Consider the following 26,936-nt stretch of genomic DNA (forward strand, 5'->3'; position numbering starts at 1 on the left):
GTGGTCTAGTTAAAACCTAGACTAACTGAACGGGGCTTACAATCATGTGGTCATTCTTTTAATGTTTTTTAGCATTTCAATTTTGTTCAATTATTAGCTATTTCGATAGACTATATATCGGAGATATATTAGTGAACATATATGTATCTTATAAAATTGATCTTTCGCATTGCACAAGGACACCTAGCTTTGGGTCAAATAGATTACTAGAAGTGTAGCCAAGATTAGGAGTTTGGGAGTTTTAAATTCTAAAAGTTGAGCTTAGATTAGGAGTTTAGGATAGAAGAGGAAAATATTGCAAGACATGCAAAAAAAAAAACTTTGGTTGATAGTGAAGTTCAAACCCACAACTCTTGTATAGAAAGCCTCCACTGTCCTTCCTTGCCATTGAGTCATCAATTAATTTTGGTAGGAGATTTACAAGCTAATATAGATTTATATATTTAAATCAACAGAAAAAACTACTAAATTCACTCGAACCCAAAAACCCCCACTTAGCTTCATCCCTGGATAGATGACCTCACTTCACATCCAGCCATGACAAATTCAAATTGCGTCCATCAAGCCCATTTAAGGTGACCGGAACCCCTACTCTTAAATCATAAAACTATAGGCACCCCTACTCAAACCATAAAACTATAGGCAAGATAGGTCGTCAAACTCTCTACCGTACCCACGTATCAACCCAAGACCTCTGGGTAAGAATAGAAGGATCTCCTACATCATACCACATCCCTTTATATCTTAAGACAAATCCACTTATTATATTCTTCAAGCTACCCAATCCATACAAATGAGTGCATGTAGCATCGCATTGAATCCCCAATGCAGTCAACACCTGTGTCATTGTAGTATGGCCTTTTGCCTGCTCGAAAAATGTATTGTATTCTAGATCTTTGTAGAGGTTACTGTGGCCACAGTAGATTGAAAAATAAAAAGAAAAATGGTTCCATGCCAAAAAATAAATCATTCATATGCTCAACTGAAGGAGGTTTTTGTCATTCTGCCAAACTAAACCAACAGTAAAAACAAAGACAGAAATGAAGCATAGAAAACATATACCAATGCTATAGAGAAAACTTATACAGATCCATTCCCCACTCGTATGGCATTAAATACAACAAAAAGAGGAATGGTAAACTGGTAAAGAAGTAACAGATAATACATGCCCAGAAGGCACCCAACAACTATATCAACTATACATTCCCTTCAACCAAAATCTTATATGCAGAATAAATTATGCAGAAGACAACATCAAAATGAACCAACCCTCAGCAGTGTAATAGCTGAAGGCGAGGGCAGAAACTGCAGCGCATCCTAACTAAACTAAAGAGAAACAAATCTCCCTCCCCAAACGAAATCGAAGGGAAAACATATAGCCTGCAAAATCTGACCAAATCACCAGGAGGAAGCAAAGGTGGTGAAATCCCCCATATGAAAACAATTTTCATGCTAATCCCCTCTCTGCCTTCTACTGATCATCATGTCATAGCTACAAACTCTTTTACATGCCTCCCTTCTAAGCTCGTGAGGAGTGAACACTACAACCAAAGCCCAGCTGGAATATCACAAACCTCTTTCAGTTGTATATCTTGACTGGCTTTTCAAATGTGTGACGGTTCTGCAATTTCAGAGTAATTATTAAAGCATAATAGAGGTTTTTTTTAACATATAATGACCAAAATTATCAAGCAATAAGCAGCTCAGAGTGTAGGGTCCAGTGGAGAAACGATGTCAAATAATTCTGCAACTATTAGACTATGTAACTAGTCAGTGATTGTCGTCGAGCAAAATGGAAACATAGATTACATCTCAATATCTGATCACACACACCCAAAAGAGAAGGTCCATAGAAATTAAACCATATGCGCAACTATTAGAGAAATTATTTGTTCTTTTTAATTAGCAATCTACAAACCTGACCCTGAAAGTTCCTCAAAACATTAAAAAGCAGGTTCCACTAGATAAAATATCATAAATTTAACTGCTTTTAGGAGGAGGCAAATTAAGATACTACGATAGAATCACTTGTATGTTTTAACTGATAACTAAAAGGGTTCTAGTAAGATCTAAGAGAGTCTACCTGATTAATATATGGCCTCTTAGATGTATTATCTGCATGCTCCAATCCAAGGTACTGCTCCCAAGCACCATAAACATCTCTCCTCTGCAACAGGATACAAGCATCTTCAGCTTGGGCAGAATTTAGAAAAAAGAAGACGCAACTATAGCTGACACACAAACATAAAAGGAAGTTCACGCGGACCTTCAGGGGGGGGATACACTAACCTGAAAACGGTTGGATACAATATCTGAGTCCTGAAGGTATTCTGGGCGCCCCAATGATAAAAATGCAAATTTCCACTAGCCATCAAAAAATTACAGAGTCAACCCATCAGTCAATCATAGGCCTTTAAAAACTAAACCATAATGCTAAAAGTATGCAAGAATATTCCAGTTGCTGCAAAGGCTTGTGCTAAAGCACTGTACCTTAGAGAACTCCTCATCCGAGACCTGCAATTTCTTTTGAATGCGCACTTTAATTTCCGCTAAAGTTTCACCTTCATGGATGACCAGAAAGAAAGGTTCTCCAAAATTCTGCACTTGCTGTTGAAAACCAATCCAATTACTAATTTTAATGTCAGATGCAGCAGTATATCAGTAACAGTCAATCAAGCCTATTTGTATTACCATTTGATTTTGTGGAGTCTCTTTTGTGAAATGGTAAACATGAATTAGACGATCATGGGGACCAAGGTTTTTCTCCTCTTCTGGTATCTACAAAAAAAAAAAACAGAGTATTACAAATAGGTCGGTGGAACAACATATACCACAGAATATCATTATTAATTTTTAATCGACAATCAAAAGCAGAGGGGTCAGTGGAACAGAAGACACCTTTAACAAATAAAGCTGACACAGCAAAGCATAGCAATCAAATTAAAGCTCAGATCCTAGATTCTCCTTTTTGAAAGAGGGTGGGGAAGGAAGGGAATATGTATCCAAATCTCTGCTTAAACTTCAAAACCTCAGCAACAATTTTTTTAGAAAAGTAAAAAGGATCAAAAGAAGAAGAAGAAAAAGAAGAAATCAGCCATACAACACCTAGAAAACTTACTTCCTCTGCCCGCAATGTCCAATATTGGTCATTTATATTCTCAATCTTTTCACTGAGCGGAAAGATCTGCAGATTAGAAATGGTAAAGGAAAGGGTGGTGGATCAGATACAGACAGACAAAAAGAACACCTAAGCTAACAGAAGAAGTCTTGAAAGGTCATTTAATGATCAAACTAAAATGTCAGCACAAATCTAATAAAGGAGAAAAGTATTTTTTGAGAAAGGTAACGATTGCATTAGTCAAGAGCACATAGCCTGTGCTAGAAGCCATATTTACAGATTCAAATAAAGGACAAAAGTATTAAACTTATATTAGGACTCCTCACCTTATAAATCTTGTGATAGAAGACCTCGAGTAATCTGAGCTCTGCATTTGGATGGGACAACTCTACCTGTTGCAGCACACCATATGCCAGTAGTTATATTCTCATACCATAAATGGAAGCCACCATTGAACAGAAAACATTAGAGAAATAACATTGGTCCAGAATATACATGACAAATCTAAATCTTACATGTCCTTAAAAAATGCATGTAAAATGATTTTCTTCATAATATATACACCAACAAGAGACATACATTAGGGTGCACATTTGTCATCCTTCATTAATGGTTTTAAACTAGATAATCTTATAGGAAAGAGAGTACTCTCCTTGCTGAAAAAAAGAAGGAAGATGGCCATTTTTGAAGTCAAAAAATATCACAAAAAGATTGCCAACTCCCGATATCAACAAGTGATTTTTTGTATAATCAACTAAATCAAGTATGTTAAGATAAATTGAAACGCAAATTTAGCTAACTTGTACTTCTCATGTTATTTCCAAATCTCTAAATTTTATTTTCAAAAGACGCCAATGTGACACTTGAGAAGCAAAATATGAATATCTAATTTGTGATAATCATCACAGAAATCTTCTATGCATAGTAATTGACTAAACTACTGGAATTGGAATCTTAGTTATTAACTAGTCAATATTAACAAAAGATATTATCCAAAGTAGCAGAAAAGCACACGCTGGCGTAGTGCAGGCAACAAATGTAGATCCCAACTCTTCAATTATTAGGGTAAATAATACAAGTTAGACTAGATTGTACCCTTTCCCTATATGTTATCCACAGAACCTGAATCCATCAAACAACATTTACAGTAATGATGCATAAATCAACTAAAAACATATAACCATCAAGACATCAGAAATCTACCACGAGGAAACTACTTCTTTTTTACTGAGGGATGTGGAAATTGCTTTCATCCTTTTCAGAGACTCAATACCACAATTAAAGTTTATAAACACATATCCATACCTTTGATTTGATTTCATTAAGAACATCCCCCACGGTACTCTGCTTAGGTAATCTTACATTCAGAATTTCAATCTGAAAGCGATGAAAACAAATGTAATGAGGAAAGGTAATAGTTTGATGGGATAAAAATGTTTTTGGCCATTTTAGAGAAACCTCATCCTTCGTAGAATGATGGAAGGCAACTTTGAGCGTCTTCAGACATTGTAATTCTGGCAGAGGTATGTCCAGAACTTCATAATACAGAATATCGGAGATCTATCACCACCAAAAAAATAATGAAAAAAGTTGAGACATGGTTAGTCCAGACACATCACATCCAACCAAAGTAATATGCCATTGTTTTGAGGAGTAAGCATTAAAAGTCACCATGTGCTTCCAAGATAAAGTCAACTCATGTTGACAAACCTGATTGTAATGGATAAGCATGTCTACCAAATGATCCACAGACCGATATTTGATGGGGTTGGGCTTGGGTTGCTGTGAGTAGCAGTTGTGAGGAGTAAGCCTAATTTTGGAGGAATCATCCACACCAAGCCTCTGTGCCACTCTCTCCACTACTTCATCATATGTATCACTTTTTGCTCTGTAATATTACCAACAAAAAGATGGTCACAGATGTATCAGAAGCAAATGCTCTGCACTAAAGTGTAAGATAGAGGTACCAAATAAACTCACAACTCCAGACAGAAATCATCTTCCTTCGGTTTTTCCAGTGCTCTGAAGTGGACAATCTGTAAATAATAAACTCATATATGAGGAATCAAAATGGGAGAAAATCATATCATCATCATCATCATATCATCATCATATATCATATCATACATCATATCATCATATATCATATATCATACCCCATACATCATATCATCATCTATCTATCTATCTATCTGTATCTACCAATCTATCTATACAACCTTTAAAACATGAACTTCCTAACTTGAATGTTAAATTACTATAATACCCCTAATTGAAAACACTCATTTTAGTATATCTTCTAAAGGAGGCACCTTTCCACATTGAAGGTGTTAAGAAGTCCCACATCGGTAGAGGCATAGGAAATTGATCTCCTTATGTGGACTTGGACAAATCTCCCGTCATAAGCTAGTTTTTGGGGTCGAGTTAGGCTCAGGTGTCATATCTTTATGAGCCAGGTCCATCCCAAGTTGTTGTTCGCCAATGTTGGGCCCCCATTTAGAAGTGTTGCCACTCCAGTTAAGGTCTGGACGTGCAAGGGGGTGTTAAGAAGTCCCACTTCGGTAGAGGGATAGGAAATTGGTTTCCTTACATGGACTTGGACAAACCTCCCCTCATAAGTTAGCTTCTGGGGCTAAGTTAGGCCCAGGTGTCATATCTTTACAGAAGGGTTGTGAGGTTTTGACTTTTTCGATAAGGCCCAATACGCACCTGACCATACTACCCTTTGTTGGCTATAAATAGAGTGGTTTTCTCTCATTTTTTGAACTAGAATTTCTAAATTTTCTACACTTCTTATAAAACTCAAGTGTGATTTGTAGTCGTAAATTTAATATTGTCTATCTTAATACTTATATATAGTAAGTTTTTTATAAACCATAAAATGGTTGGTAACCCAATTTCGTATATCTTCTATATTTTATATTTTTATCGGAAAAGGGCCAAAATTGCCCCTGAACTATGCGAAATAGACCACTTATACCCTNAGAGTGGTTTTCTCTCATTTTTTGAACTAGAATTTCTAAATTTTCTACACTTCTTATAAAACTCAAGTGTGATTTGTAGTCGTAAATTTAATATTGTCTATCTTAATACTTATATATAGTAAGTTTTTTATAAACCATAAAATGGTTGGTAACCCAATTTCGTATACCTTCTATATTTTATATTTTTATTTATGTGTTATATCAAAAGCAGACACCTTTTCACATGAAGGGTGGTGACTTCTTAGAAGGATTGTGATTTTTCCATAGAGTTGAGACTTTTTTTTACGGATGGTGACTTTTCCAAAGGGTTGCGAGTTTTTCAAAAGGTTGTGACTTCTTTTATGACAAGGGGAACCCGCACCCAAAGCACAGGGTAAAACCCCCACTCCTATGCAATAGCTGGCAAACCACACAGAAGAGGTAACCCGCACTAGGCAAGCCCGGTGTGACGAGCTCGACCCAGAAGGCAAACCCTTTGCTTTCGCTAGCAAGGGGTTCCGAATCATATCTATACTATTCTAAGTAAGAACCTTTAATGCTAAAAAAAATTGAATTATCAAAATCTCAATCAAAAGTTGAACGTCCTTTTTACTCTTTAAACTTAAATTAAATCATTGAAAGATTGTAATGCATTTGAGTAATTACAAAATAGTAATTAGCTCTTTAAAACACAATAAAGTAGTTAGAATGCTAGATGGACATAATTGGATCAACTAAAGGACTGTTGATGCTTAGAGAGTTCCATAAAATTTCACGTACAAAAACGTAAAGATCACTCATAATAAATACATATTTACCCTTTAAATACATACTAAAATTTGATGATACTTGAAGTTTCAAGAGTGAGTTTTTTAGATTTCTAGGTCAAATTTAAATTTAGTTTTGTTGGCTGTAAATACTACTCCCTCCAAGTCAATTTATTATTCAAACTCAACGATAATCATGTAACAAGTTATCCCTTCCGTATAGAGGAAATATTACTTCATACATTAATATATTATATATTAGAAAGTTTATCTTAAAATACTGAACTTCATTACATTAGCCTTTTAATTGTAAATAAATTATTGCAGTAACGTTTTCAAATGAATATCTTTTTAAATTATCATGCATTCTTTCCATCTTCTAAAGCTTACATTTTGTAGTACTTTATTACTCATTAATATTATTTTCTTCTTTGTTTTGTTTTCCACATTTGAAATAAACGTGTAATGACACTTCCCACTTATAAATGGAGTTTTTCTAAAGCTATTTAATATACTCTATTCTTGCCAGATTTCTTGAGTTACATGGATTCAAGGGACGAAGGACACGGTAAAATAGGTACTACCTTATTATCAACAAGAGTTAGGTCTATATAAATTGTATATAGTAGTAGGGGCCAAACGTGCAATGCACGTTCCCAAAACTAAAACAAATAAAGAGTCAGATGTATGGTCTGCACAAGCACAACACAAACAAGAAAAGGAGACATGAAAGAAAATGTTGCAGATACAGTAACAACAATGATGTAACTCGTCAAGGCAAAGACTCAAGGAAGTTTCGAAAGTTATTTCCCTTGCACCACCATAGAGGACCATAAGCCTTAAAAATATAGGAGCAGAGAATATTTATACTAATATATAAGGACACCAACAACCTTGCAGAAATTAGAACTCTATGGGGATTCACCTGGCGATTTTTGACATACTCCATATACGAAGAAACATCTGGAAATCGGACTTGTTCTTCAACTTCAGGAGAAGCTTTCTTCTGAAAGCATATAATATCCCCATCTTCAATCTGTTATCAAAAGTCAGCAAAGCAAATCCAAATCTGAGAAGAGAAGCTTTCAGCAATCGAGCAGGGAAAACAGGAAGGACAAAAACCTGGCTAAATCGAAATGAAGCCTTTCTGTCTAGTCTTTCACACATGACAGAAGGTTCAAACTTTATTTCCTGTAAAGAAAAAAGACCAAATTCTCATGTGATATCAATCAATGACATCAATAAGAACGATAAGTGCATCAACAACAGAGAGGAGGAGACAAAGCACACCTCAAAAAGTTCGATTTCTTGGTCAGGAGCAAATCCAGCCAATTCATTAAGTTTTGGAAGTATCTCAATTGGCTTACTAGTACTCTTCACAAAAAGCCTACCAACATAACTGGAAATACAAAAAGGGAACAAATCTTGTTGTTAACCTTGCCGCAAAAATATATCTCCCATGTGAGCTCTTTTAAGAGAAAATAACTTACCGGAGCTCTTCTTTCTCAGGATCATAAAGCTTAAAGAAAAGGAGTATATCATCTTTACTTTTGTCAGGTGGAGGAACAGGAATGAGATCCTGAAATATTAAACGAGTTGAAGGTAAAGTAAAGTAGAATCTAAGCCAAAAAAACACATGTCAACAAAGGGGAGTAACCCATGGCAATCAATAAGAGAGTTGAGGAAGGTACCAGGCCACAGTCCACTTCCAAAAATAATTTTAACTCAGCATTGGTGGTCTTGTTAGAAACTTCCCTCAACTGACCAACCTGCACTTGCAGATGGTTGTCTTAGACAACAATATACATCTTTCAAGAACCGTTACAAGCTAGGAATTAATTATTATAAAGAATAATAGGAGTAAATAAAGCAGAAGTGTTTCCATTGAACGGCAGAAGAAAACTATTTGCTCTGACTCTCCAAAAATGCAGTTGGTTGTGTGTCGGATCCTCCAAAAGTAGTGCAATTTTGGAGGATCCGATACGGGTGGGCCAAAATTTGGAGAGCCCGCGCAACATAGGAGGAGAATGTATGAACTAGAACATCATGCAAAGTACAAGAATAACTTCTAGAAATCATCAGTTTAAAATATTATAGATATCAAAAAGGTGATATACCAGGATAAACTTAAATGATTTAAGCACCAGAACTGAAAATATCATTCACATACTGGAACAAGTATACAAGATGACCAAAATATAAATGAGGCATCACTTTAATTGTAAAACACAGTGTATGATCAGATTCCTATGCAGTCAATCTATTAGATAAGTACACCTACATAAAGAATATAGTCAATATTTATCAATACCTTGTACTTTTAATATATATTAATACAACAAATAGAGCAACTAATACTACTGTCAATCGAAACAAGTTTGGCCTACTTATAAGAAGCCTCTGCAGCCATTTCACTCCATTTATACCCACTTGATTCCAACATTCTATTGATTGATGTTCATTAAAAAAAAATGCAATCTCTAAATCCATAATATTTATTTTCACAGGATATATTAATCATTCATCTGATGCCAAACCGAAAATTGATCAATTTGAGACAGGGGAAGTGAATGATTACTTCTAAACCCCTTCAGAACATAAATCATTTGACAAAACAAAAATGTATTTTTGCATCCTATGTACAAAGGTTTTTATTGGTGGTTTTTGGCAAACCTAGTATGCACCTTGACTATTTAACCGACTCCTACATCTCCCACCAATACAGCTACCAAGTATTTCTGACCATCAACTATTAGGCAAATGGGAAGACCTCAACAACATCAACTACGCCTCAGTCCCAAGCAAGTTGGGTTGGGCTATATGAACCTCAGTTCCTCAGTAACCATGTTACTCCATTAAGTTCATCTTTAGGCCAATAATAATAACAACAACAATAATAATAGGCATTAAAAATACTATAAGTTCTTTATATTTTCTACTGACGTATAAATATCTGAATGGCCAAACACAAATTGGAAGAGCTTTTCCACCTAAAAGCAGAATTCGAAGTAATCTAATGTTGCCTATTAAGACAGTCCATTATCATATATTTGATTTGGTTTTGCAGGAAGGCAATCAAATCAATAGGACAAGGATTAACCGTTTACTGGCAATCAAAACTTTCTAAAAATGATTATACATTAACTAGTGCAAACATTTTAAGAAACCAACAATTATATCTCCGAGATTAATTAATTAGTTTGACAAGACAACAGAGTGTTACACCACAGAGGAAATGTAATTGTACAACTTAAACTAAGAATAACTTTAACTTGGATGAGTAGAACTTTTTCATTGTTAAGTTGGATGGGTAGACTTGGGTAAACATTTTAGAAGGTTTGCTAGGAAATTTCGAGAAGACTGAATCCAAAACCATGTTGCCAAAGCACCCAAGAATATGGCCTAGTGGTCAACCTTGGAGACTAGAGTTCAAATCCGAAGGCAAAAGACTAGGTGACATCTGCCTAAAATATGGTTGGAAAAGTTACACAGTACTTGTGCTGGTGGACGGTAGCACACCGATGGAATAGTCAACGTGTTGGACCGGGTACCACCATTGTAAAAAAAAGTTGTCTTGCGAATCCTCCTCCATTTTGATTTCCCAATATTGGACTGGAAATTTCTCCTTCTGTGATAACTTTTAAATACAATGAGAATGGTAGTGAAGTTCTCACTGAGACGCACTCGTATTCTTATGATGAAAAGAGATATAATGACCAGTGTTAAATCTTTGCTTATAATCGATTCAGTTAACCCACTCTTCCCCCCTAACTTCTTTACAGAGAGGAGAGGGATACCAAGAAAGAAGCATAATTTCAGTAATCATTACTCCTAATTAACTATGACAATCAAGTTTGTTTTTTTCTTGGTACACTAGATTTATCTCTCTTCAACCACAGGGCAAAAACCTTTTCTTTTTGAAGTAATTTCATTGAAGGCATCAAGAAGATGCTAACTGGTCCATAAGGATTACAAAAAGGTGCAAATGGCCCCCACACAAAACAGCTAGGCTATTCTCATGGAGCTAACAAAATCTGAGAACTGAAAAGAAGAATTTGTAGCGAAAAGGCCGAACCGACTGATAAAAGTAAAAGACATTTGGCTTTAAGGGAATGATTAGGAATTGGATAGCCCTCCATGGAGCATCTTTGACACAGGACAATCTCAAGTGATGGAAATTCCGGATGGCAAACAGATGCTATATGTGCTATCGAACTGAAGAGACAATCAGCCATCTTTTTTTTATTGCAATGTACAGCTGCAAATGATATTTGGAATATGTTTTACACTATTTTTGGACTCAGTTGGGTCATGCCAAGTAATCTAAGGAAGCAGTAGGAAGCTAGAGCAGATGGAAAGTTGGTAAAGCCATCAGAAAAGTCTGGAAGATGATACCAGCAAGCATTTTTCAATAGAACAATTTTCCAAGAAGTTTGAAGGTTCAAAATCATGATAAACGTTACATCACCTAAGAAGTGATATTAGAGCATCCTCTGATTAATTCTAAGTACCAATCTTTTCCAAAGAACATAACACAAGACCTTGACAAATTACCTCCTACTTATTGTGCACACTGATATTAGAAAACGAAAACCCACCTTCAACAGCAAAGAATGAATTCCAACTTACTCAGAAATTAAGCAGCCAATATTAATGCAAACAGGTGATGAAACTATGACAAGTATAATTACCCAAAACAGGGAATAACATCATAACAAATACTAAAAACTCAATGGGAATGAGAAAGATATAAGAACTCACTGTTTGTAGTTCCTCCTGCGGAGTTAATGGGCGATTGGGCCGGTAAGTGTGATTTTGCCGCTTTGCCCAAATCCAGAAACGCTGGAATTGAACTGGTATACCCAATTCTTTTGCAACCTCCTCCTGCAACAACGGAAAGTTTGGTCAAACACAAAGTGATAGTATCCAAGAAATTGGAAGAACACCTAAACATGCCAAAGATATGTGCTATAGAAATTAGTAACTCGTTGATTTTATACACCACAAGGAAGGTCATCCTTGACAAAAATAACTTTGTTATTCAATTCCACAGATCAAATTTACATCCTTGTTTTTTGAAGAAAGGTTATTAACAAGGAATTAAATGACAGAAACAAGAGGACCACACGAGATTAAATTTGCTGGGAAGTGGTGTATACCCATACTGCTAATAAGGAAGAGAAAAAAAGATAAAAGGGAAGAGGTAATTCCCAAGAAGAATGGAGCAAAAGAACTCAAGGCTAATGAAGATAATCTACACTGATTGAGGGCCAATAATGGGAAATTCACAGTAAAATCAGCTTACAGACACCTTGATAGGCCAGCTGCAATGCTCTTACCATGGCCTTGGAAGATGATATGGAAAGTTAAACTACCTCACAAGGTGGCTTGTGTCACCTGGTTAGTATCCAGGCAAGCAGTACTAACTCAGGACAATCTAATGAAAAGGGGAAGACAATTATGCTCCAGGTGTTTTTTTTGTGAAAGAGAAATAGAGCCAACAAACCATCTCTTCATCCATTGTAGAGTGACAGAGAAACTGTGGCAGGTGTTTTTTAACTTGAGGGGTATCAGTTGGTCCATGCCAAGGCGTACCTCCGAAGCTCTAACATGCTGGAATAAGAAGGAAATATGTCCGGCCACAAAGAGAGATAGAAGATTGTCCCTGTTTGCATCTGGTGGACAATATGGAGGGAAAGGAACCAAAGATGTTTTGAAAACAAGAGTATCCCTTTCCAAAGTCTGAAGTTGAATTGTCTTATAACCTTTTATTTTTGGTGTAACTATGTACTCCCCAAAAAGGTGGGAGGATATTACTCAGTTTCTAGATAGTTTAAGAGGGATATAGGTGATAGATTTCTTTGGTTTTGCTTACTGTAAACTCCAGATGTAACTACTACTAAAATACACTATTGGTGTATTTTGTCTATAAAATGTTAAACTTTCTCAAAAAAAAAAAAAAGAACTCAAGGATTTCAGGCCTATCAGTCTAATAGGCAGTGTTTACAAGATTATCTCCAAACTTGTGGCAGAGAGATTGAAGAAGGTGGTGGACAAATAGTTGAGCAAACAACAAATGGTTTTCATTCAAGGCAGGCAGATTATGAATGTAGCTCTTATTGCTAATGAGTGTGTGGATTCCAAACTGTATAGCAAGGAACCTGGCCTTCCTTTATTTGAGAAGAGGTAACTGTGTATTCACAAAGTACTCATCATCAAGGATAAAGAGCACAGTCACCTACAACCCAGAGGGCACCATTCCAGCAAAAACCCAAAACTAGACTAAGTGGCTTTACAATTTCCCTATGAAATCAACAAGAAGTTCTATATCCCCCACTCTATCCTCTTTACACCAAAAATAAAGAAGACTGAGACAATTCATCTTGATCTTCTGTGTGTCGTTGAATTTGTCTTCAAAACCTCTTGCATTTCTTTCCTTCCATAAGGTCCACCAAATACATGCAGGTATCATTTCCCACCAGTCCTCCTCTGATTCTCTTCTTCCAACCCCTTTCCAACCATTAAGCATTCCTTTAGTAGTTTTTGGGATCACCCAGTGCACTCTAAGCAAACAGAACATGTTGCACAGATTTGCAGATGTTTTGCAGTGAAGAAACAAATGACTATTTACTTCTTCATTTAATGTACACATAAAACATCTAGAGCAAATCTGTCTACCTCTTTTTTGTAGTACTTCATGAGTTAGGCAAGCTTTCCTACACACTACCCATACAAAACAAGAGATTTTTAGGGGAATCTTGGTTTTCCACTTAAGCTTCCAAGGCCATGTTGTGGACTGTGTATGTGTAACATTTCTGTTCCAGTAGCATGACTTCACAGTCAACATGCCCTTGTTGTGAAGCTTCCATATTGTTGTGTCAGCTACATCAGACAATCCAGGGAAGTTGTTTAGTATCAACAGAAGACTTGCAACTCTATTAATTCCCAGTCATATAAGGCTCTTCTGAATATTAAATTCCAGTCTTGTGGGCTCCACACCTGGGCTATTGTGGCTCTATTTTGTTGACTAAGGATGAATAAATCAGGAAATAGAATTTTTAAGCTCTCCTCTCCTATCCAAAGCTCCCCCCAAAAATCTATCTCCAAACCGTTACCCACCTTTAGTGCTATGTTGCTATGAAACTGAGGCCAAAGTCTTCTGATGGATTTCCAGACACTACAGCAATCAGCAATAAGTTCCCAGAACTTCAGTATTCCAGTGGCTTTGGAGGCAATATTTTTCTGTGATGACTCTTTTCCATAAAGGTGAATCCTCATAACAGAACCTCCATAGCCACTTTTGTAGTAGGCATGAATTTTGCAAGCTTAGCTTCTTGATTCCTAACCCCCGTTGCTTCTTATTGAGAGTTACAACATCCAATTTCACTAGATTATTGCCTTTGTTTTCCTTTTTGCCATTCCATAGAAAAGTTCTTCTAAGCTGATTAATTTTATTCACAACACTTTTGGGGATGGGAAACAAACTCATCATGTAGGAGGGAATGGAATCCAACACTGATAAAACAAGAGTAAGTCTGCCTCCAAAAGACAAATATTAGCTTTGCTATCTTGCCAATCTGTTGTCACACGTCTCCAAAACTTCACTCCAAACCTCCGGTTCTTTGTTCTTAGCGCCCAGGGGAAGACCAAGATATTTAGTAGGAAGAGTTTCTACTTGACAGCCTATGTTGTGGGCCCCTGTACCTTCCTCTTCTCTTTCTGTTTGAATTTCATTACAGACTTCTTTCCTCTCATCAGCTTCATCCTCTAGACACAAGTTTATTTTTTCCCCTTCGTTCACCTCCTCCGGCAAATTTGCAGTGTTGCGCGTCTCGGCCATGCCTTCCCTCCTTCGAAGGCATTGAGGAACTTAAAAGCTAATACCCTGAGTTCATTTCAAAAAAAAAATGTAAGCATTCAATCATGCTTACATGCTCCCCACGTGACACCACAATCTTTTGGTTGGGTTCTTTTGAAATAGGGTTTGGGCTTTTTAAAGTTGAAAGCATTGGGCCTTTACCTTTACCTTTACCTTTACCAGCAGGAGGCAAGCCCAAGTTCAGATTTGAATTTTCTAAAATTTCACGTGTGTTTGCAATGGTTCAGAACCGACACCTGCAGGGTTTTTCTCCATTACCCATCGTGTAAAAACTCGAAAGGTAATAATTTTGACCTTTGTCTTCTTCAATGTTGATTCTTGCCGGCGACTCTGTCCAAAGTTGCATGGAGAAGGCAATTCCGGCACTGACAATGGTTACCTCCTTAGGTATTTTAAACCCATCACCTCGGACACTGATTCTTGCCCATTTGAGGTGGTTATGGAGTTTCGTCTCCTCCTCCGTCTCGACTCAGCCCCCAATGGAGTCTCTGATGACCTTGAATATTTTTTCCGACCAGAGATGGAGAGGAAGTCCAACAATCCTGGTCCAGATTGTGTTAGGTTTGTCTTTTCCTTCTATTGTTCCTACCATCGGGTTCCACCATACTAGCCGGAGCATGGACTCATTCCATGTCCAATCTCCTACTATTACCTACTATGTCGTGGTTCGACTTGCAAAATCGAACAAAAATCCTCCGTCTCCCATCTCATAAATGTTTAGCCCATGTGTTATCTTCCAAATCTTGTTCGATCATCTCCTAACATCAGATAGCGTGGTCATTTGGTTAGTCCATTGAATGCCTCTGAGATTGATGAAAATCTTCCACAGTTGATCAGTGATTTTGCAATGTAAGAACAAATGCCTAACTGTCTCAGCTGCCTCCCCACATAAACAACAATGTGTCACCAGAATGTTGTTTCGTTTCCTCATATTCTCATGTGTTAGTACTGCCTCCTTTGCTAACAGCCAAGTGAAGCATGCCACCTTGAGTGGAATTTTCGTTTTCCAGATTTGTCTCCAAGGCCAATTGAGGGTTAGAGGAGCCCTGTTCATGACCTTGTAACCAGAGCTCACTTTGTATCTTCCTTTGTTGTGCTCTGTCCACCATAGGCAGTCCTCCCCTTCCTTCAAACCTTGAAATGATTCCAACCTTTTAAAGAATTCAACTAATCTACAAACTTCCCAGTCATTTAAATTCCTTCTGAGAGATAGATCCCAACCTTGGGGAGACCACATTTCAGCCACTGTTCTGTCTTTATGTAGTGCTAAGTCAAAGATGTCAGGGAAGAGCTCTGACAAATTTTGATTACCAAGCCATCTATCTTTCCAGAATTGTGTCCTGACACCATTGTGTACTGTTATAGTAGTATGATTCCTTAGGAAAGGCCACCAGTTCCTAATTGATCTCCAAACAGTAACACCATAGGGGTTGGTTGCTTCCTTGGTGACCCATGAATCCATCTCTCCGTACTTCAGTTTAATCACCTTGCTCCACATTGAGTGTGGTTCATGAGCATATCTTCACAACCATTTCAGCTTTAGAGCCTTGCTTTGGTTCTTCAAATTTTTGATGCCTAATCCTCCTTGTTTTTTTCCCGTGATCATAACTTTCCATTTTACCAGATTTTGTCCCTTTCTTTTCTTGTTTCCTTGCCAGAAAAAATCCCTTCTTAGTTTATCCAATCTCTGTACTACTCCTGCAGATATTGGGAACAAAGTTAGCATGTACGTATGAAGGGCATCCAAGACTGCATTTATCAAAGTGCGCCTGCCCCCCTTTGATAAATATTGTGCTTTCCATCTGACCAACTTCTTCTCACATTTCTCCAAGACAGAATTCAAAATTTCTTTGGACTGTGATTTTGCTCCCAATGGCATCCCCAGGTAGATAGCAGGTAGTGCTCCCACCTCGCCTCGTAGCACTGAGGCCAAAAGCACCATATTAGAGACCATGTTTATGGGATATAAATGGCTCTTTCCCCAGTTGATGTGAAGACCTGACATACCTTCAAAAAGCACCAGAATGACCCTAAGGTATCTTAGTTGTTCCTTATCTGCATCACAAAAAATCAAAGTGTCATCTGCATATTGGAGATGTGTTACCTCCAAACTCCTCTCATTGTTCGTAGACACTTCAAATCCCGTGATCCACCTATTTGTTTTAGCTGTCTTGATCATGTTGTTAAGTCCCTCCATGGCAAGAATAAAGAGGAATGGAGATAAAGGATCCCCTTGTCTGATTCCTCTTTGGGCTTCAAAAAAACCTTCAGGAGCACCATTAATGAGGACAGAAAATTTTACTGTTGAGATGCAAAAATGTATCCATCTAATCCACCTTTCTCCAAATCCCATTTTCCTGAGTATATTGAGAAGGAACCCCCAGTTAACATGGTCATAAGCTTTCTCAATGTCCAGTTTGCATAGGATGTCTGGTTTCTTTTGACCCACTCTAGAGTCTATTGCTTCATTGGCTATTAACACCGCATCCATGATTTGTCCTCCTTTGATGAAAGCCATCTGTTGGGAGTCTACCAGCTTGTACATCACCCTTTTGATTCTTTCTGTTAAAACTTTAGACAACAACTTATAGAAACTGCCTATCAAGCTTATTGGTCTGAAGTCTTTAAGTTCCTTTGCTCCTTTCTTCTTTGGGATCAAGGCAATATAGGTGGCATTGAAACTCTTCTCAAACATTTCCTGCTCATAGAAATTATGGAAGGCCGCCATGATGTCATGCTTAAGAATTTCCCAACATTTGATGAAAAAACATATAGTGTAACCATCAGGTCCTGGAGCATTTTTTTTTGAGAGAGTTAACTGGTAGGTCCTGGAGCATTTTATAAGTTACTTTTTTAAATTTGAGCAACCTGGCATTCCTTGTAAACTAGATATCCAAAAAGTTTTTGAGCATGTGAAATTGTGAATTGGGATATCCTTCTTAACATCCTAAGTCCTAAGAATTGGTTTTAGTACCAAAAGGATACTAGATTAGATCCTTTTTTTGAGAAATGTCAAGTTTTCCATTCTTGAGAATGGAAACCCAGAAGGTTTCTTCCCCTCTCATAGGGGATTGAGGAAAGGTGATCCCCTGTCACCTTTCTTGTTTATCATGGCTACAGAAGGAGTCAACAATATGACGGAATAGGGCTATGTTTAATGGCTGGATCAGGGGTTTCAAAGTGAAGAGCAGACAAGAAAACAGCATGGTCATCACCCATTTGCGGTATGCTGATGAAACTCTTGTTCTATGTGAGGCCAACAAAGAAAATGTGCTAAACCTCAAATAATTATGATCCTGTTTGAAGGTGTATCAGCTTCATGAACTGAGAAAAAAACAGGTTGTATCCTGTGAATGTAGGGCCTGAAACCCAAGTTTTTGCTGAGTTCCTGGAATGTGAGATAGGTTCTCTACCTACAAAGTATTCGGTCTAGCTTTGGGTTCTAAGAACAGAGCATTGGAAATATGGAATGAGTTTTTAGACAAATTTGAGAACAGACTCACCACCTGGAAAGCAGTCAAGCACAATACCTCTCTCTAGGGGGCAGAACAATTCTAATCAACTCTGTACTTGATGCTTAATGCTTTACCACGGCTACTCCTTTCACGCACAAGGACTAGTTCTTCCTGCTATTTGATGCATATCCCATTTAAAAAAGGGCCTGCTACTCTCTATCTATCTCATTCTCATCTCTCATCTGACTCCCTCCTCCAAATGAGTCTACATAAGTCTTTTACTGAAGCTAACAAGTGAGAAGATCATTACTTTAACTACACATTTATGTCGGGAATGACACAAGGGTTAAATTCTGATCTATCACTGGATGTGCTACTTGGATCCAAACTAAGCAACAACAATTATAGAAAGTAAAAAGTACCTTGAAAAGGTTAAATGGCAGCTGTTTCTGGATTCGAAAGCTACGAACTTTGTCATGATCAACAAGATCAAAATATATCTCCTTACCAATCTGTTCTCTAAGATCCTCATCCCGTGCAACCTACATATAAGTAGATTAACACAGCATATTCAAGGAGAGAAACTTAATATTGGACAGCTAAACTATTTGAAAATGACCTTGATGATTGTATAAAGGTGGGCCTGTGCTTTGTATCGTCTCTTGTCCTCCTTCTCTTCTTGTTCTTTCTTCAACCTTGTCTAAAATGAAACAAAAACATGGTGAACTGAACAACAGGTGCAGAAAATCTATTTCTTGCGTGGAAACTTTTGACAATCATACCCTTAAGTGTTCCGCAATGTCCTTCTCACCAACATCACAGATAATTTTATCCTTGTCACTCTCACGTATATAAACAAGCATGTAAGCATTGGAGTATTTTGTAAACTTGAAGGGAGTGTTATTGAAGCCGGGATTTGTCTGTGGCAACTGTAAAAGCAAAAGTAAGAATAAGCATGATACAGCACGACACAAATTAGATGTGCTGTTAGAGATGTATACCTCCTCCTCTCCACCATATTGTTCCTCTAGAGCCCTCTTATTGTCTTCTTTTGTCACCCGTTCGTCATCAAACTTATACCTAACATAGGACCAAATAATCACATTCAATCAGAGCTCAACTTACATCGTCAATTAATTAACTTTATCTGTATGATAGTACGATATGATGCAGAATTTTTCCCTACTGCTCTGTGATCCAACAGGAAATGTTCAGTAGATAGACACAGCGACGAAGAAAATGTTTTACAAAGAGTGCATACCATTGATCTGACAGTGTTGGCCTGATGAAAGCATAATAATGTCCACCATGCACACCGCCGCTATGAACCAACACACTGCCATTAAGAAAAGCAAGGTGATATAAAGATAAAAGACAATGCCACACACCTAGGTAAGCCAATGGCTTGAAACTATCACACCACTAAAAAACAAAAGGAAATAGTTTCGTTTATAAGGAGTCTCATAATCGTATGTCCCAAAATATCAGAACATGAACAACACCCTCAAAGGCCAATCTTATCAGATTCAATGACAGTTTATTGATTCATTGTTTCAGTCTCTACAATATAATTTCTAATCAGAACTGCTGAGCTCTACACATGCTAACAAACGGCACGCAGAAAGGTGACATACCAATTCCTAGTAAAATATTAACAGATATAATATAAGAGAATGAAAGCAACTTCATTTTTTAAGGAAAAAAAAAAAGGAGAGGGTAAATAAGATTTAAAATAAAATAAAAAATGGAATCTTAGCAACTACAAACAGATCTTAGTGGTACATATGATTTAGAAGAAGAAGCAGACACAAAAATAGATGTTAGCGGATTAAGCATAGTTGAGTTACACCGAAGACTTCGCACCATAGTCCTAGCCAACTAGATAATGGGGCAACCATAGCAAAGCATAGTTGGTATTCGAGGACTGGGAATTATTTGTAAGTCGGCTTTACTCCATGTGACATGGGTTGGGCCAGAATACAGAGTTGGGGAAAACACAGCAGCTCCATAGTGAAGTTTTCTAAATCTTGCTTATGTCAAGTAATGGGATTGTCTGGTTGAGGTAAGTAATAAATGCTTCAAGCATGAAAAGTGAACAATCCGCAAAGAAGAAGTTGTGGGATACAGCTCACTGCTCACCTATGCATTATGTGGCATATATAAACAGGAAAAAAATAGTTGATATTTTGACCCCCCCCCCCCAAGGCTTTGTCTAGAGGCAAGAGCCCACCACATTATTTGTGGGTTAGGCGCAAGTTGTTGGTTTGAATCCTGCTGCAGACAAAAGTCAGGTACTTAAGTGGAGAAGGTAAGAGGGCGGGCGCATTATGCACCAAATTTCAAACCATACACCACTGATCCTTGGAGATCTCTCGGTTATTTATAAAAATAAATAAAAAAGAAAGAGATATTTCGAGGGAGGTAAGAACAGTGTATAGCTTGGAGCACGGATGTTCGACAAACATGCTCTATTTTCGCTTAATTTTTGAATGATGCAGACTAATCAGGAAGATGCAATGATTCGTCCTATGTGTCTCAGAGATGTAATTGAAAAGCTTACATAGCACCAACTTAGCATTTGATTTAATGTGAATATAATAACTTTGCTTATCAAAGAAAAAGACCGACACTTCATACTAAGCTGAATAGACAAAGAAGTTCAAGGAAAAACAATATCTGGGACTGCATGCCAGTATGTTTATCTGCACATACACACATAGAAAAGAGAGTTAAATTTACCTATGAAGTGTATAGAGATTCCGTACACTCCTATCTGCATCAGGAGACAAATATTTTCCGTTCTCCCTATCAAGGTCAAGCTCTAGAGGAAATTCATAGCGATCATTTATCTGCAACAGAGGATCAAAGATTGTCACAAGTGGGAACCAGGACACTACACTTTTTTTTTTTTTAAACTGAACCAGGACACTACACATCTAAACTAAATTTCCAAATATGTCATGGTATAGAATGCTTTAACAAATAAAACTACAGTCAATCATTTCCTGATGTTCAAACTTTAGATAGACAAACAAAATTGACAGCAGCTGATCATAGCGGGACAGAAGATTTGGGGGTCATGATGGTTGTTGGTCGGAAACAAAGTTAATGGTCAGTAACAAGACAATTTTTTAGGAGACAATACGAAGGTTTATCAAATTGATGCAGAGGAATAGCAATGAAGAATAAATCATGTTTTATGGTTTCTTTTTTTTGTTTTCTTGATGAAGTAAGTGAGATTTCATTAAGGCATCCAAGTATATAGAAAGATTTTCATGTTCCATGGTTTCTTTCCTTTCATGGAAGACAAAATTGTGCCCACATTCGACAAATAAAAAATTAGAAAACCTTCCACTGAAAATATTTCAACTACCAAATAACGCCTTAAAGGAAATACTATCCGGTTTCACGCTTGAATAAAATCATGAACATAATTCTCCCACCTTTTTTTCCCTTTATATCTAGTTCTTTTAACAGGTTCATTTTCAAGTTCCTTTTTATTCTTTTCTTAAATTGTTTTCAACTTCCTTTTCTTTGCCCCATTATTTTGGATAATGTAGTAGAATATCGAAGTAATATACTTCTTTTGTTGAACATAAATGTTTGGACCCGCAAACAGGGAACAACACTCGCTCAACAAAATCCATGAAACAACCCAAAAGCTACGTGAACCAGCAGTGTTAAAAGGTATCTACTTCTTTTGCCAAAGGTAAATGCTTGAACCAAATATAGGAAAAACGCTGTTTTACAAAGGGAATATGCAACAACCCATAATACTAGATACGCAAGCTGAGAAAGAAGAAACTAGTACTAACCTTAACCATAGTATCTCGCATGAAATCATATTCGAACCTCTTTAACTGAAGCTGAAGAACTGGAGGGAAGTCAATAAATAGTACACCCTTTTTTGCATCCTGATATCAAAACAGCAGCTCAATATCATTTTTAATATGATGAACTTTTTTTCCTTTTTGAGATGGTCAGCAATCACAATTCACAACAAGAGAAAGGAAAAAGGCAACAAATAGGAGGCAGTTGCTGGCTTAAGGAAGTGCTTTGTGACTTTTTTTTTTTGAAAATGGTAATGTTGTATCCTTTGTGACATTCTCTACTCTTTAGCTTTATGAGTTCAAGTATCTTTAAATTCAACATGCAGGAAGAGCATTTCATGTATCTTTTGGTTTTCTGTATACTGGCTTAGAACCAACCTAGCCCCATCCCCCCAGAATATAATTCTAAATATGATGCTTGATGCTTCCACTAATAAAACTCATCAAACAAGATGTCTCCCTTAGTTTTAAGCACACTAACCCTCATCCGTTTGAAATTTTTAATTTACATTAGAGAACTACAAACACCCTCAGCCCCCAAAAAGATGGGAAACAAAAAACCAGAAGCAAGATTAGGCTCCAAATTATATGCCTACTCAATCAAGACAATTATTTTCTTGTTGCATTTTCACAAGAATATAGATGGTTTAATGTTTTAGATAGCCAGTAGTGAATAACAAACTCAAAGTCTGATCTATTTGGATTCACACTAAGCTTCTAGATTCCATTGTTTTGTGTGACCATTTTACAAATTATCATCAAAAATAGATCCTTCTCAAGTTCTACAAGGACCATAAAAAAATAATTGATCTTCCTTTTTGATACTTTACTGGTAAAATTGAGGACATGCAACCACAACTAAGGCACATCAATTTATTGCTAATTGATAGAGCACTGAACCTGCAAACCATGTGCTTCAGCATGGTACTTATTATCGCCTTCTAGACGTTCGACTTCAACATATTTGTCAAAAGAAGCATAAACATCGCGGCAGCCTTTAACATCGAGCTGAAGATCTGCAGAAGTTTATACAAAAAATAAGTCCATGAACAGGCATTCAGGATACAAGGGGCAAACCTGATACGTACCATAAAATGACTCTTTTCTCGTTGATTTGAAGTCTACATTAATACATTCTATGTAATTCATATGGTGCCCCTCAAATAACTTCTGAATTGTCCCTTCCACAACCGTACCCTGGACAAAAGCAATCATTAGAAGATCCAATAAGATATTCAGAATTTGCAATTAGTCATTTTATAAACATACCTTCATCTTGTCTTCAAGCTTTTCACACAACACTCTGTTTAGTTCTTGCACATCATGCTGCATGAATGAATCATAAGTGTCCCATCCAAAAGATTTTGTCAATTCTTTTGTCGCCACACTGGTATCACTATATTGGAGCTTATAAAATAAACTTTGCAGAGCCAATGGAATGCTCCCTGATGGCATGTCATTCTCTGTGGTTGGCATATGATACACAGCCTGGCGGGACCAAAACAAAAAATGGCTCACATTCTAGAATCAATACAAAAGATATACAAGAACAAGAACAACAACAACAACAACAAACCCAGTGAAATCCCACCAAGTGGGGTCTGGGGACAATACAAAGATATACTTACTAAAAACTTAGAACATGTGCTAACCTTTCTAAAGTAGGGGATATGGTACAAGGTTTGAAGGAGAGAGTTCATGTAACAAGTAGCTCCCTGATTCTTAAGCCCAACATATCCCGTCTCTTTCTTCGAGTCATATGTCCAATAATCAATGACCTTCCGTACAGCAACATCAGCTTCAATAACAACTTTATCATTTACAAGATATCCCTTATTGGGATCATAAAGATCACTTAGAAGCATGAATGATGTGAAGCCCCAATCACTCTCTCTTTGGTTAAACTGGTGCTGCGTCTCTGCAACAAAAAAAAAAATCAAATCGATGCCAGCATGAAACAAACTCATATCGTTAGTGCTGAACCGACATCTCGGGCTCCCTGGCCATTCAGTTCACGAATCTCACAATCAAGACAATCTCCTAACAAACTTGTAGATCACTTAATCCTATACAAGTTCACAGGCAAAGAAATTACTTAGATAATGTCAAAAGCTCAAAAACCTTTTGACTTGCAATTTTCAGTTTAAGAAACCTCATTCTTTCTTTCTCTCTTTTTATGATTTTTTTGTGGCAGGATAAGTCTCCAGACGATTAACAGCAAGCTTAATATAGTTTAGGAAGCCTTGTTCAGGAATTTAGAGCAGCCTGGAGTAACAAAGTTGCAAATTTGTCTAAAGCAATAGGATGAAGTATATTTCCACATTAAATGCAATACATAGGTAAATAATCGCCATATGTTTGTCCCGGGCTGGACAGGGTCACAGGGAAATTAGACAAGTAAAGAAACAAGATAAAACAAGGGGATAACACAAGAAATTAGACAAGGGGAAAACAGAAATTAGAAGAAAGCACGGATAATGAATCCAAGGGAAAAGAGATTGAACTCATAAATGGATCCACCATAACAAGGGAAATCCAAATGGGTTCACTAAAGAGAAAGAAGGGATATTCCTTAATTACTCACCAACAAGTAGAACACTCATTCATCAAAATCTAGACTAGACTAATAAAACTAAACCCTAGAGTTAGTTATTTATAGTAGTAACTTAGATTATTACATAAATGGCACCTTTTGTATCACTCCAAGGACTTGATATCTTCTTGTGTTGGTGCTATGTTGTGAGTGCTAGGCCGTATCAATTCAAAAAAAATTAAAAGGCGTTGGCTTTTATGACAAAAGAAAGGGAAGTCAATTGAAAAGAAAATTTAAAATAGACATACAATTTACAAACTTAAAGAAACACAGAGAATTAGTCAATGTCGGGAAAGGTAAGACACTGCTTCTTTTTTTTTCCTAAAGAGAGTTCAAATAAGTGTACTTCAACTGAGGGAGAAACAGAGAATATTCCTAGACAGATGAAATGGCAACCAAGGAGAAAATAAAAACTGACTTCCAAATAATCATACAGACGAAATTGGGATTCAATCTTAAGCTGCACGGATACATGACAAGAAAATACCTTTTTTCACTGAATATTTGGGGTTTATTTGATTTACAACTGTTAGGCTGAACTGAGCATATCTGTTCCACCCATATGGCAATGTAGCTGAATCTGCCACATCTAAATACATTGACAAACACTCCACGTTGTTTCCTTTTGGAAATATGAGCACTCTCCTACAAACCAATGCCAGCCATAGGACAATTATAACCAATTTCTAAAAAAAGTATCAAAATTTAACCACCAATGTAAGTGACAAATGCCACTCACCATTTATAACTACCAACAACAAAAGGCTCAGAATATAGCTTCTTCACAATTAACCGAGAAAATTCGTCAATTGTCCAGGTAAACCGGGAAGCCTGAGGTTCATCCACAGCTTGGTTCTCCCCAGTAGTAGCATTCTCAGGAGCTGCCACTGTTAAAGTAAATTCACCATATGATCACATCAAAATGTTATAACAAGAACGAAGCCAAACATAAGACTAATCATTGCCAAACTAAACTCTTCTTAAACAGAGAAGAGACTAAAATAGTAACAACTAAAAGAGGAACAACCTTCCATTGGCTGAGGCCCTTCGACTAACGGCTGAGGACCTTCAACTATGTCAGAATGTGGCACAAGCATCTCCTCGTCTTCCTGCTGCTGAATTGTCCCAAGGAAAAAAAAAAGGGATTTCAGAGATTAGTGTGAGCTCATCTGTCCCAACCTTCCCAGACAAATTTACCCAACACATACTCTTGTATCCTCCATCAGGTTGCCCGTAGATCATTCAAAATGCAGAAAAATTTGCCACAACACCGATATTATCAAATAGAATCAAATGAAAAACAGATGCCCAATCTGAGCTCATTTACCCCAAATAAAGCAAGCAGCTTTACCAGGGACCTATACTTGTAAGCTATGACGATTGGCCATAGCTTACAAGTGTAGGTCCCTGGCAAAGTTGCTTGCTTTATTTGGGGTAGATGAGCTCAGATTGGGCATCTGTTTTTTATTTGTTAACATTGGTGTTGCGGCAAGTGTTTATGCACTTTGAATGATCTACGGGCAACCTGATGGAGGATACAAGATCAAATGTGCCTGAACAATAATACATGCATCATAAAATCAAGTCGAAAGCATGATCTAGTGACTAGTAAAACCCTAACTCCCTCTCACGAATCAAAAATCCTACCTTTTTCACATCCCTGATATCGCAAACTCAATTTTAAAAACAATGAACACAATTCAATCCCTAAACCCTAACTCTCCGCAAATAAAAAACCCTATCCGATCACAAATGCAAACCATATCTGTATAACTACACCAGAATTTCACAAAAACTAAACCTACAAAACACAAACAGATACCGATTGTCAAAATGAAAAATTCAGAGAAGAAATGTAGAGAGGACTCACATCCAGCGGTTGAGGATTCAGCATGGTCATGTTTGAGGATAAAGAGTCACCGTCCGATCAACTAATCACCGGCGATGTGGGCGAGGTGAGTAGGGGGTGGGGTGGGGTGGGTAGGGGTAGGGGGTATATGAAGAAATAAGTTCAGATGTGGGGGTGGGGTGGGAGAGAGAAGGATGAGTTTCTGAAGTTGAGTGTTGTTTGGTTGGGTTTTCGATGGGGAAAAGGATACATTTGGAAATAATGGAAAAGAAAAGGGTAAATTAGGGGAAGGGGAATACTGTCTCCGTATCCAACCATAGTTGTCCACGGTAGTAAAAATACTTGTCCAAAATATATTGTCGTGATTTCCTTTTTTAGAATCAAACGATGAGAATTTTGACTAACATTTTACGATGTATCTTTTCATCATATTGATATGCAAGTTTTGAATATCTAAATTTTTTGTTTTGAAATATTGAATT

The 26,936-nt window shown here is 37.1% G+C and overlaps 2 protein-coding genes across 5 annotated transcripts in view; both read right to left on the bottom strand.

Moving 5' to 3' along the window:
- The window catches only part of LOC125864940 (tropinone reductase 1), a 116,426-nt gene that overhangs the window by 42,969 nt on the left and 46,521 nt on the right, over positions 1-26,936 (bottom strand). The gene's annotated exons all lie outside the window — the stretch shown is intronic.
- LOC125864928 (ubiquitin C-terminal hydrolase 12-like) lies at positions 1,002-26,607 on the bottom strand. Of its 4 annotated transcripts, none has more exons than XM_049545053.1 (32): positions 26,476-26,607; positions 25,633-25,720; positions 25,345-25,492; positions 25,093-25,250; positions 23,665-23,930; positions 23,282-23,500; positions 23,101-23,209; positions 22,913-23,028; positions 21,998-22,096; positions 20,922-21,031; positions 19,444-19,518; positions 19,184-19,262; positions 18,965-19,111; positions 18,802-18,882; positions 18,605-18,724; positions 11,610-11,732; positions 8,540-8,617; positions 8,339-8,427; positions 8,139-8,247; positions 7,971-8,039; positions 7,774-7,884; positions 5,099-5,154; positions 4,829-5,006; positions 4,577-4,678; positions 4,424-4,495; positions 3,445-3,510; positions 3,119-3,184; positions 2,692-2,778; positions 2,491-2,607; positions 2,290-2,364; positions 2,084-2,167; positions 1,002-1,621 (listed from the first exon to the last, which is right to left on the bottom strand). In XM_049545053.1, the coding sequence occupies exons 1-32, from the start codon at positions 26,503-26,505 to the stop codon at positions 1,580-1,582; spliced, it is 3,369 nt and encodes a 1,122-aa protein (XP_049401010.1). In that variant the 5' UTR covers positions 26,506-26,607; the 3' UTR covers positions 1,002-1,579. The 4 variants fall into 4 exon arrangements, with proteins under 4 accessions (XP_049401010.1, XP_049401011.1, XP_049401009.1 ...); XM_049545054.1 differs by having other exon boundaries at positions 25,633-25,717; positions 26,476-26,592; XM_049545052.1 differs by having other exon boundaries at positions 18,965-19,262.

The sequence above is a fragment of the Solanum stenotomum genome, chromosome 5 (genome assembly GCF_019186545.1).
Source record: "Solanum stenotomum isolate F172 chromosome 5, ASM1918654v1, whole genome shotgun sequence".
Taxonomy (NCBI): Eukaryota; Viridiplantae; Streptophyta; class Magnoliopsida; order Solanales; family Solanaceae; genus Solanum; species Solanum stenotomum.